This window comes from Vipera berus, assembly GCF_964194415.1.
Source record: "Vipera berus genome assembly, chromosome: 5".
NCBI classification, from domain to species: Eukaryota; Metazoa; Chordata; class Lepidosauria; order Squamata; family Viperidae; genus Vipera; species Vipera berus.
In genome coordinates this window covers 63,246,998-63,259,386 of record NC_138207.1, presented here as the reverse complement: position 1 = coordinate 63,259,386, position 12,389 = coordinate 63,246,998, and the positions used below count along the sequence as shown (strand labels likewise).

At 42.0% G+C, this 12,389-nt stretch overlaps 1 protein-coding gene across 2 annotated transcripts in view; it reads right to left on the bottom strand.

Moving 5' to 3' along the window:
- The window catches only part of ZRANB1 (zinc finger RANBP2-type containing 1), a 56,323-nt gene that overhangs the window by 30,312 nt on the left and 13,622 nt on the right, over positions 1-12,389 (bottom strand). The window contains exons 1-3 of one of the 2 annotated variants that reach the window (XM_081329553.1): positions 11,057-11,357; positions 10,342-10,443; positions 9,167-10,017 (exon numbers count right to left, since the gene is read on the bottom strand). In XM_081329553.1, the coding sequence (XP_081185679.1) occupies positions 9,167-9,980 (814 nt within the window). In that variant the 5' untranslated portion in view covers positions 9,981-10,017; positions 10,342-10,443; positions 11,057-11,357. Of the gene's footprint in view, positions 1-9,166; positions 10,018-10,341; positions 10,444-11,056; positions 11,358-12,389 lie in introns of those variants that run through there. The other variant, XM_081329552.1, reaches the window with a different exon arrangement.

Here is a 12,389-nt window from a genome sequence, read left to right as displayed (position 1 = left end):
GACAAAACTATCCTATTGTAATCATTAAATCTAACTTTTACATAACTTCTCAGAATTTTTGAGTGGTTGGCATAATGTACACAATTTAAAATATTACAAAAATAACAGCATAGCTTTATTGGCTGCAAAGCCATTAGCTTCTTCCATTATCACAACTAAAAAAGGACTATGAAGCTGCCTATCTTACAAAAGATTTTTATAATGAATACAACTATTAAAAAATAAAACTACTAGGATTTTGAGTGAACCTTTTGGGCCATGTTTCCAGATGAACGTCTGCAATCAGTTTGAAGAAACTGGTGAAGTCAGTTTCCCTTTTGATTTTATAAGTAGTAAATATTAAGGATTAAAAATTACAGACAATTATATTAATACATCTAGTTCCAGATTCCACCTAGCAAAAGGAAACACCTTTTGGAACTGCAAAATTTAACAAGAAACTAAGCAGGTCACAGGTTGAGGTCAGAAAATTAATATCTCTATATGGCATAAAATGGGATTATTATAAGGAAGGAGTCTGCAGAATCTACTCTGCTCATATATTTTTCATATACTAAATTAAATAAATGCAAAATTGACTATTACATTTGCCAAGAACAATCATGGAAAACTGCATAGCAAAACATCAAAGAAACCTGAGTCAGCTAAAAATGCATTCATGAAAAAAATCAGTACATTGACTTCTTAAAGATGCAACATTACAAGAAGCAAGATATGAATATTAAGATATGAACCTGTAGAATTCCTAATTTCAGTCCAACAGAAAAGCTGTATACTATCTGATACTTTCATATGTAAAAAAATCATTCTTTTTCATACTAATAAAAAGGGAAATACCCAGAAAAAACACTTGTCACTGTTCTTAGGCATATGACAAATAAATATACTACAGTTATTCTGTTCTGACCCATCAGTAGTACTATAACATGTACACAATATTTGATAGTCCCATTAAGACATCCATCTGCTAAATTCTCTATTTCTGAAACACAAGCAAAAAGATTTCTATTTTCAAGTGAGGAAAAGAATGTTCAATTCCACATTTGCAGCTTTTAATAAATATAAATGGAAAAAATGAACATTTTCAAGTATTTCAGATAATTATGTATGTATCTTACAAGAAGAATAACATCCTGATGGTATTTTATGCACAGATAGTCCTCAATCTACGATCATAATAGAGCCCAAAATTTCTATTGCTAAGCGAGACATTTGTTAAATCAATTTTCCCCCATTTTACAAATTTTCTTGCCACAGTTGTGAAGTAAATCACTGCAATTGTTAAGTTAGTAACATGGTTCTTATGTGAACCTGTGTGAACTGACTTTGTTTGTCAGAAGGTTGCAAAAGGTGATCACATGATCCCAGGAACCTGCAGTCGTCATAAATATGAGTCAGTTGCCAAGCTTCTGAATTTTGATCACATGATCATGGGGGTGCTGCAATAATCATAAGCATGAAAAACGGTCATAAATCACTTTTTGAGTGCCGTTATAACTTCAAACGGTCACTAAACAAACTATTGTAAGTTGAGGACTACCTGTATTGCTTTTACAAAACATGACAAGTAACTGTTAGGATGCAATAAAATCTTGCCAAAACTGAGTAGACAACAAGTTTTATTCAAATTAACAGCTGTCAAGTGACAGCTCACCTGACCCCCATGATAGCAAATATCTGCTGATTTTCAAATAGGCAAATAGGTCTTAAATCTGCCAAATCTGTTTTATTTTTTAATGTCTGATTCTGCTTAAATATTTTATTTTTAAATAAAATATTTTATATTTTTATTGGGTTAATTTTGCTATTTCCCCTTCATGAATTACTGCCTTGTCGTGGCGAAGGGGCTTGTGTAATTCAATGAAGCTATGAGCTATGCCGTGCAGGGCCACCCAAGACGGACAGGTTATAGCAGAGAGTTCTGACAAAACGTGATCCACTGGAGAAGGAAATGGCAACCCACTCCAGTATCTTTGCCATGAAAACCCCATGGACAGTACCAAAAGGCAAAACGATATGACGCTGGAAGATGAGGCCCTCAGGTCGGAAGGCATCCAATATGCAACTGGGGAAGAGCAGAGGGCTAGTACCAGTAGCACCAGAAAGAATGAAGCGACTGGGCCAAAGCCGAAAGGACGCTCAGCTGTGGATGTGTCTGGTGGTGAAAGGAAAGTCCGATGCTGTAAAGATTTTTTCTCCATAGGAACCTGGAATGTAAGATCCATGAATCAAGGAAAGCTGGACATGGTCAAACAAGAGATGACAAGACTGAACATCGACATCTTAGGAATCAGCGAACTAAAATGGACAGGAATGGGTGAATTTAATTCACATGACCATCAGGTATACTATTGCGGGCAAGAATCCCTCAGAAGAAATGGAGTAGCCTTCATAGTCAATAAAAGAGTAGGAAAAGCAATACTGGGATACAATCCTCAAAATGACAGAATGATCTCAGTTCGAATCCAAGGCAAACCATTCAATATCACAGTAGTCCAAGTCTATGCCCCAACCACCAGTGCTGAAGAGGATGAAATTGACCAGTCCTATGTAGCCCTACAGCACCTTATAGAACTAACACCAAAAAATGATGTCCTTATCATCATGGGGGATTGGAATGCTAAAGTAGGAAGCCAAAAGATAACTGGAATAACAGGCAAGTTTGGCCTTGGAGTACAAAATGAAGCAGGGCACAGGCTGATAGAATTTTGTCAAGAGAATACGATGGTCATAGCAAACACTCTTTTCCAACAACCCAAGAGACGGCTCTACACATGGACATCACCAGACGGTCAACACAGAAATCAGATTGACTATGTGCTCTGCAGCCAAAGATGGAGAAGCTCTATACAGTCAGTAAAAACAAAACCAGGAGCTGACTGTGGCTCAGACCATGAGCTTCTCATTGCAAAATTTAGGCTTAAACTGAAGAAAGTAGGGAAAAGCACTAGGCCACTCAGATATGAACTAAATCATATCCCTGTTGAATATACAGTAGAGGTGACAAATAGATTTAAGGAATTAGATCTGATAGACAGAGTGCCTGAAGAACTATGGACAGAGATTCGCAACATTGTACAAGAGGGAGCAACAAAAACCATCCCAAAGAAAAAGAAATGCAAGAAAGCAAAATGGCTGTCTGAGGAAGCTTTGCAAATAGCTGAGGAAAGGAGGGAAGCGAAAGGCAAGGGAGAAAAAGAAAGATACGCCCAATTGAATGCAGAATTCCAGAGAATAGCTAGAAGAGATAAGAATGCCTTCTTAAATGAACAGTGCAAAGAAATAGAAGAAAACAATAGAATAGGGAGGACCAGAGATCTCTTCAAGAAAATTGGAGAGATAAAGGGAACGTTCATGCAAAAATGGGCATGATAAAGGACCAAAATGGCAGGGACCTAACAGAGGCAGAAGAGATTAAGAAGAGGTGGCAAAATTACACAGAACTATACAAGAACGAGCTTAATGTCCCTGATAACCACAATGAGGTGGTCACTGACCTCGAGCCAGACATCTTTGAATGTGAAGTGAAGTGGGCCTTAGAAAAGCTGAGCAACAACAAAGCTAGTGGAGGTGACAGTATTCCAGCTGAGCTATTCAAAATCTTAACAGACGATGCAATAAAAGTGCTACACTCAATTTGCCAGCAAATTTGGAAAACTCAATTGTGGCCACAGGATTGGAAAAGATCAGTTTACATTCCAATTCCAAAGAAAGGCAGTGCCAAAGAATGTTCAAACTATCGCACCATTGCACTCATTTCACATGTTAGTAAAGTTATGCTTAAAATCCTACAAGCTAGACTCCAGCAGTATGTGGATCCAGAACTACCAGAAGTACAGGCAGGATTTCGAAGAGGCAGAGGAACTAGAGATCAAATTGCCAACATACGCTGGATCATGGAGAAAGCTAGGGAGTTCCAGAAAAACATCTACTTCTGCTTCATTGACTATGCCAAAGCCTTTGATTGTGTGGATCACAACAAACTGTGGCAAGTTCTTAAAGAGATGGGAGTACCAGACCATCTTATTTGTCTCTTGAGAAACCTATATGCTGATCAAGAAGCAACAGTGAGAACTGGACACAGAACCACTGATTGGTTCAAAATTGGGAAAGGAGTCCAGCAAGGCTGTATACTGTCACCCTGCCTATTTAACTTATATGCAGAGCACATCATAAGAAAGGCAGGGCTAGATGAATCAAAAGTTGGAATTAAGATTGCCGGAAGAAATATCAACAACCTAAGATATGCAGATGATATCACTCTAATGGCAGAAAGTGAAGAAGGACTAAAGAGCCTCTTGATCCTGAAGTTGAAACTCAAATACTTTGGCCACCTAATGAGAAGGACGGACTCACTGGAGAAGAGCCTAATGCAGGGAAAGATTGAGGGCAATAGAAGAAGGGGACGACAGAGAATGAGGTGGCTGGATGGAGTCACTGAAGCAGTAGGCGTGAGCTTAAAGGGACTCCAGAAGATGGTCGAGGACAGGAAAGCCTGGAGGAACGTTGCCCATGAGGTCGCGATGGGTCGGACACGACTTCGCAGCTAACAATAACAATTTTGTAATTTATTTTCAAATTTTCACAATTGGCAGAGCTTCTGAGCAGAGAGGCATCACAGTAACAAAAGGTGCATAAGGTGAATCAGGGATGTGAGGGAAGCCCTGGGAGGGCCAACATAGGCCGCATGTAAGTGTCTCTCTGCTCAGGAGCTAAAATTCCTGCTTGGATTTTGGCAGCTAACATTTTCAACTCCTGAGCAGAGCCTCCCAAAGTTTGCCTCCCCGCCCCCAAGGCACTTCTCCACCTCATACTCCGTATCTGGAACTCCATCCACTTAATGACCTGAATGATCTCTTAATGACCACAACTAAAAGTGCTGAGACTGGGACTGTTAAGCAAAGCAGTCACATGATGTCTCGCTTTAATGACCACTTTGCTCAAGGACTGAGATTCCAGTCCCAATTGTGGTCACAAGTTGGGAATTACCTGTGTGTAAGAAAAAAAAGGATTCTGTACGCCTTCATAAGTCCTTACATCCATGATGGAAGATGTGCCATTGGAGACATGGCATAATACTATAGTGGGGTCGGCAACCTGAAACAGCAAAAGAGCCACTCGGAACCGGTTCCGTCACACACACAAAAAACTGGGAGCCGCAAAATGTGCAGAACAAGGCAAAACGTGCACCATCCCTGCCCCCGTCCACCTCTGGTATGGACGGCTCCGCCGTCCTGGCTTTTCCTCCCTCAGAAAAGACTGCTCTCCCCCCGCCCTGCGCTCTCTCTCTCTGGGACTTTCTTCTTTCCGCCTTTTGTGAAGGTTCCAAAGAAGCGGAGGAGGCCGACGGGGAAAAGAATCTTCCGAGGCTTTGCGAAAGAGGGAGGCAATGGTGGGATTAAAATAAAACGGGTTGACGAAACCCAGCAGAAGCCTACATCAGAGGACGAGCAAGTAAGGCAAGATCGGGGAGAGGAAGAAAGCTTTCGGGGCTTGCCCAGCAGGCAGCTGCTCCCCGCTCTGAGGAAATCGCCATGGCAGGAGTGGAAAGAAGCGGGGGAGCGCCTCTCTCCCCAGTCTACCAAGCAAATAAAAGTTGAATGCAGCGGCTGGCAGGCAGGGACCGCGAGGAGCAGCCAGGATTGGAGGAGCAGAAGTCAACCATGCCAAAGAGGAAGAAGGAAAGGAAAAGTGGGGGTCTTTAGTCACGCACACTTTTCCCCCGTTTTATCCTATTTTTTGCAACAACCGGTTGCAGATATCCACGTGTATGCTTGTCAGGTTTGAAAGCCTCCATTTAAGTCTGTGCGTGTGCAGACATAGGCTGACTCCTCATCTCCTGCCCTTGCTGCCTCTCTTGTCTCTCTCTGCCACTTAAAGCCATCCTGCACTTAAAGCCAGACACCCTCCTTCTTTTCCCTTTTCTCTCTCTCTCTCTCTCTCTGTGTTTGTGTATGTGTGAGAGAGACAGAGAGAGAGACCAAGTCCGTTGGTTTACCAGCGAGCCACCGACACTTCCTCTTCATCTCCTGCCCTTGCTGGCTCTCCTGTGGAGACACGTTTGCATCTCTCTGCCTCTCTCTGCTACTTAAAGCCATCCTGCACTTAAAGCCAGACACTCTCCTTCTTTCCCCCCCTTCCCCTCCGTGTGTGTGTGTGTGTGTGTGTGTGAGAGAGAGAGAGAGAGAGAGAGAGGGAGACCAAGTCTGTTGCTTTTCCAGCGAGCTACCGCTGCCTCATCTCCTGCCCTTGCTGCCTCTCCTGTGGAGACGCGTTTGCGTCTCTCTGTGTCTCTCTCTGCCACTCAAAGCCATCCTGCAGCAGTTTCAATCGGCCCCAATTGCCAAGTGTCCCCATGGAAGTCAATGGAGGTCCGCGGCACCTCGAAAGGCCAGCCGCGGCACCTCCAAGTCTGTTGGTTTTACTGGTGAGCCACCGCGCCTCCTGCAGCTATGCACCACCTTCTTTCACTCTGAACCACAGCCCGCAAGGATTCCTCTCCCCACAGCTTCCATGCCGGTTCATCCCTCACCCTGTTGGTGCTGCAAGCCACGGGGACACCTCATCCCCGCTGCGTCGCTGGCCCGCCTCCGCTGGCTCCTCTGTGCTCATCGGGCTACCCGACTTCCTGGCAGCACATCCCGCAGGGAAGGTCTGCTAGGGAGGTGGCGGTCCGGCATTGTTTCCCCCCTCGTGCATGTGTGTGTGTGAGAGAGAGAAAGAGAGACCTACGGGAACGGCTGGTAGAGGTGCCGGCAGTCCGGCGTTGTTTCCCCCCCTTGTACATTTGTATGTGTGTCAGACCAGCGGGAACGTCTGGAAGAGGCAGCCGGCAGTCCGGCGTTTGTGCTTCTCTGTGTGTCGAGCCCCGTGGGCCCGACACACATGGGGGGAACACCAGAACGCCGCCTCCCTACTAGCCGTTCCCTGCGGGTCTGATACACATACAAACATACGAGGGGGGGAAACAACGCCGGACTGCCGGCTGCCTCTTCCAGCCATTCCCGTGGCTCTGACACACACACACACACGCACGCACGCACGCATGCACGCACTCACAAGGGGGGAAACAATGCCGGATTGCTGGTTGCCTCTACCAGCTGTTCCCATGGGTCTGACACACACATACAAACGTACAAGGGGGGGAAACAACGTCAGACTGCCGGCTGCCTCTTCCAGCCGTTCCCGTGGGTCTGACACACACACATGCACGAGGGGGAGAAACACCACCAGATTGCCGGCTGCCTCTACCAGCCGTTCACGCGGGTCTGACACACACATACAAACATACAAGGGGGGGAAACAATGCCTCTCCACAGGAGAGGCAGCAAGGGCAGGAGATGAGGCAGCGGTAGCTCGCTGGAAAATCAACAGACTTGGTCTCTCTTTCTCTCTCTCTCTCTCTCTCTCTCTCTCTCTCACACACACACACACACACACACACACACACACAGAAAGAGAGAAAGAGAAAGAGAAAAAGGGGGAAAGAAGGAGGGGATCTGGCAGCGTCCAAGACTCTATATGCTGCTCAGAAACAACACCCCCACACGCCCCATCTGACTGACCCACTTTCCAGCAGTCCTCCCGTCTCTTCCTCCACTGCCACCACGTGCAGTCTGAAGAAGAGGTTTGTGGGCAGTCCCACAAACCAAAGAACTTCAACCAATCAATTCAAACTTCACAAGTTTTTTTTTTCCATGAGAAGTTTGAATTGATTGGTTGAACTTTTTTAGTGCCACTTTTTTTTCTGGACTGTACATGGCAGCGGAGGACTGGGAGCCGCAGGAGACGGCTGAAAGAGCCGCATGCGGCTCCAGAGCTGCGGGTTGCCGACCCGTGTACTATAGGCATCCTTAACCTAAAAATATTGCCTGCATCTATGCTAGACTACTTAAGGAAATACAAAGATTTTACTAAGTGATCAGCATTTCAAAATGAGGTAGTATGCTTCAAGAGATACCCGCCTATTTTTTCACCTTATTTTTTGCCTTATGAGAAATATACATGCTTATGAATGATTAAGAACTAAAACAAATTCTAAAATACATCTTGCCATTTCAAGAATAACAGGATTTTAGATAGAAAATAGAAATAGAGTTAAATTGTATTTTATAACTGCAGTACAACTCTAAATTCTTAACAAATGCTGACTATTCTGTTAGCAGAATTTGTTCTTCTTTCTACAAAATATATCTATATTTATGAGGGGCCCTTGGTGCTCCATGAGCTTCCTTGTTTTCTTGCAGACGTTTCATTATCCTAACTAGGTAACATCGTCTGTGGTAATGAGGAGTGCTGTTTGCTGTCAGTTTATATTCTGGGGTCTTGCCTGTCTGTGTGGGTGTGGTCTTACAGGTTCTTTGGTTGGGCTGCTTACTAATGGCTCTTTAGGACTGCCCAACCAAAGAATCCCTAAGACCGCCCCCACCCACACAGACAGCCAAGACACCAGAATATAAACTGACAGCACACAGCCCTCCTTAGTAGCACTAGCTAGGGCAGTGATGGCAAACCTTTTAGAGACCGAGTGCCCAAACTGCAACCCAAAACCCACTTATGTATCGTTGGGTGTCCGGGTGGGCGTGGTTCATTGGGTGTGAGTGGCCAATTGGCTGGACATGGCCAATTGGGTGGGCGTGACCCACTGGGTGGGTGTGGCTTCGGTGGTAATGGCAGACTGGGTGGGACTAAAAAGTTCAATCAATCAATTCCAACTTTGCTCGATCTTTTTTTTCCCCACGAGAAGTTGATTGCCGCGAGAAGTTGAAATTGATTGAACCTTTTTTTTTTGCAGATGGTGGCGGAGGCCTATAGCGAAAAGGTTTTATAAAACCCAGCTGAAGGCTAGGACTGGGGCAACGGCGCGTGTGCCCACAGAGAGGGCTCTGCGTGCCACCTGTGGCACGCGTACCATAGGTCCGCCACCACGGAGTTAGGGCAATGAAACGTTTGCAAGAAAACAAGCAAGCTCTGAGAGCACTAAGGACCCCTCATTTCAGCCCTGAGCTACAAATATTCTCCTTCATTGGTATATTTATGAATGTTTTGCAAATTTTTGTAATTTTTTGCTTTTATTGTAATCCTACCTCTATATGAAATTTGCCAACATGCACCTCAATGTGTATGTATATATTTTTGCCTTACAAGTGAAATAAATAAAACTTACCAACACAAGCATTGAGAAACAACCAGTCAGTCTTCTTCATTCTGTTTTTTATTTGCTTTAGTTTTTTGAAATCCACTTCAAGTTCTTCTTTGCTGCCAACAGCCCCAGCCACTTCAATTCTCTGAAAGTCCATTTTCAGTTCAGATTCTCGTTTAGCGGTGGGAGGTGATCTTCTTTGGCTATTTCCACTGCTGCAGCTTCCTCTCCAACGCGTTCTTTCTTGCTCATTTATTATTGAAGAAGCCTGTTCTGTTTCTGCTAGTTCTATTGCTTCAATGTTGTTGGGTCGTGGGTGATCACAGACGACACATTTTCTGGCCTTAGCCCAATTCTCATATGTACAAACAGAACAAGTCCAGTGTTGTGTCCTTATATTCAATTTATTTCTATCATTGTATTCCTCACAAGGATCCACAGGAAAAGAAGCTGGTCTTGTACCAGATCCTGAAGACTGAGGAGATTCTGTCGGGCTCCTGGTCCTACGCTGAGACAAGCACTGAGTACACCTTATTGCACGAGGCCAGTTCAAGTAAGTACACATGTGACATGACCACTTATTTGCACTTTCCACATTGTAAGATGACTTAACTCTTGGTCTTGCGCTAGAATCTGGACATATCAAAGGACTGCTGCCTCCTTCAATACCTGCAGGATCCCAGTCTCTACCAACATCACTTGAAGTACTTTTAAATGGATCTTCTGTGATAATAGTTCCACTAGGTCTCTGAGCACGACACATGGTACACTTGATCGCAGATGGCCAGTTTTCATATGTACAATACTCACAAGCCCATTTTATTCCACGATCTGTCATCCTGCACTCTTTGAAGTAAATTGTTTCACCAAGAAATCTTTAACAAGAGAGTAAATAAAATACATTATAAAAAATCCACTCTTAGTTCTTTAGAAGAGTTGCTAATCACAAAGCTTTTATCTAGTCCAGATCTACTATTAAATCACAGCATACTATAATAAGCATCAATTCAAACATTATTTCCTTTTTTCTTTTCTTACATTCAATTTTTAATTAACCATAGTACTTTACAAAATAAAGCGGATGCGTGTCAGGAATTTGATCATTTAAAGTAAAATATATTAAAATTTATGTTATGCAAATCAAGCTCATTTTATATATATACATAAAATATATATATCAAACAAATTTCTGTATTTACTTTTCTATAATGAAGTCTATTTTGTCTCCATGCTGTCTCAGATTTTATCCACTTCAGCAGGAACTATCAAGAATGACCATCAGCACTTTGAAACAGCTTTTCCTGTAAACAATATGAATTTTTGTTAAAATCTTATTTTTCCATATATAAATATATGATACTTGATATACTGGACACATTTGAACTCAGTATGTTTAAATATTAAATGCTGACAAATCCTGTAATAAATTTGTGAATAAAAATATACTGAAACAGCAACAAATCTGTAAATGCCCACAGATTCACTGCTGTTTATCTTTTTAAAAGTATTTGGAAAACAAACAACACATAAACAAAGCAGCTCACTTTTAACTGCCAAAGCACTAATATCTTTTACAAGTTGTTTCAGTACTTTTGTTTATTTATAACACTATTTATATAGCCACCCATTTTATATGGAACTCTGCATAGCTACTTTGCTACCTGACCCATTTGTCACATTGATTCAGATTAACTGAAAAAGCACTTCCATGCTACCAAATGCTGCTGGAAAATAAGATGAACTTTCTACCTGGATGTTGAGGAATTTTGTTGAGTAAAATGCTTCGAAAATTACATTTAGTGGTGAGATAAAGTTTGTAACCCCTTTAAAACTACCTATAAATTGTGTGATTAGAAATTCATCAACGTTAAACAGGTTCTGATCAACGTTCATGGTCATTGTTGAGAAAAGTACCGTATATGAAGCTGCAGATTTAATTATAGTGGCATCTCTATTAGCAGTGCTGATTTCAACAATATGTTTCCAATATTCTTGCTCAATCCGATTCATCAGCTTGGAAATATTTTCACCCATTTTATTTTACAAAACTATTTCAACTTTTTGCATTGTATCTTTGTATCTTCTATGAATTATTTGCTTCAAGTCATGCCTTCATGTCACATCATTCTAATTTGTTTAATCTCAAGGCTTGGTTATTGCAAAATGCAAGACTTCTTCTACTTCAGCCAATGCTTGCAGGTTTAGAATTGGTGTTAGCTGCATGACTCATTTTCATTTAAGCTTTAGCCCACTGATGGATACTTTGACATTCTTCTGTAGAATTTGCTGGTACAATCCAGAATCCATTGTTCCGTCAATGAGTGCAAGCCAAACCAGTTCATATATACTGGTGTTTATTTAAGCAGTATCTCTTTACCTGTTTAAAAGAATTAGATTGAGTTCTTGTAGGTCAGTGAAGTGCAAAATTACAGATAGTGGTCACACACTTTCTCTCACCACTATAGTCTTGCTATCCTTCAAACATACAATTGAGTTTTCTTCTATATAAATGTTAATCAAAAGAGTCTAAAGGTAAAGGTAAAGGTTCCCCCGCACATGCGTGCTAGTCATTTCCGACTCTAGGGGCCGGTGCTCATCTCCGTTTCAAAGCTGAAAAGCCAGCGCTTGTCCGAGGATGTCTCCGTGGTCATGTGGCCAGCATGACTAGACGCCAAAGGCACACGGAAGGCTGTTACCTTCCCACCGTAGTGGTCCCTATTTTTCTACTTGCATTTTTACGTGCTTTCAAACTGCTAGGTTGGCAGAAGCTGGGACGAGTATAATTTTTAATATATTTAATATATTGATTGAATTTTAAATCACAATGAGCTTTTTATTTTAAATCAAATGGGAAAGATAAATATTTACAATAAATATATACTGTCACAACCAACTGTATGTTATATATTATATGTTATAAGGAATTGAGGTAGCATATCTGTTCAAGCATTTGTCTCAATTAAGTGGATTTGGAGCAGAAGAGGTGGCTGTAACTAACTGAATATGGCTGAACCCAAAAAAGTTAAATGTGTTCAGACCTGGTTTCACTTTAGCTGAGTTGCTACCAGAAAATCTCAAGGTTATAATCTAGGGTGAATTTAAAAATAAAACAGAAGAAAGTAATGAAAAATTAGTTATTATTATCAAGAAAACTACATGGATATATCTACAAACTCATTAGAAGCTGAACTAAACAAGATTTGTCTTTGTGTCTTTTAACATGGCAATGGTATGAATACATGAGGAT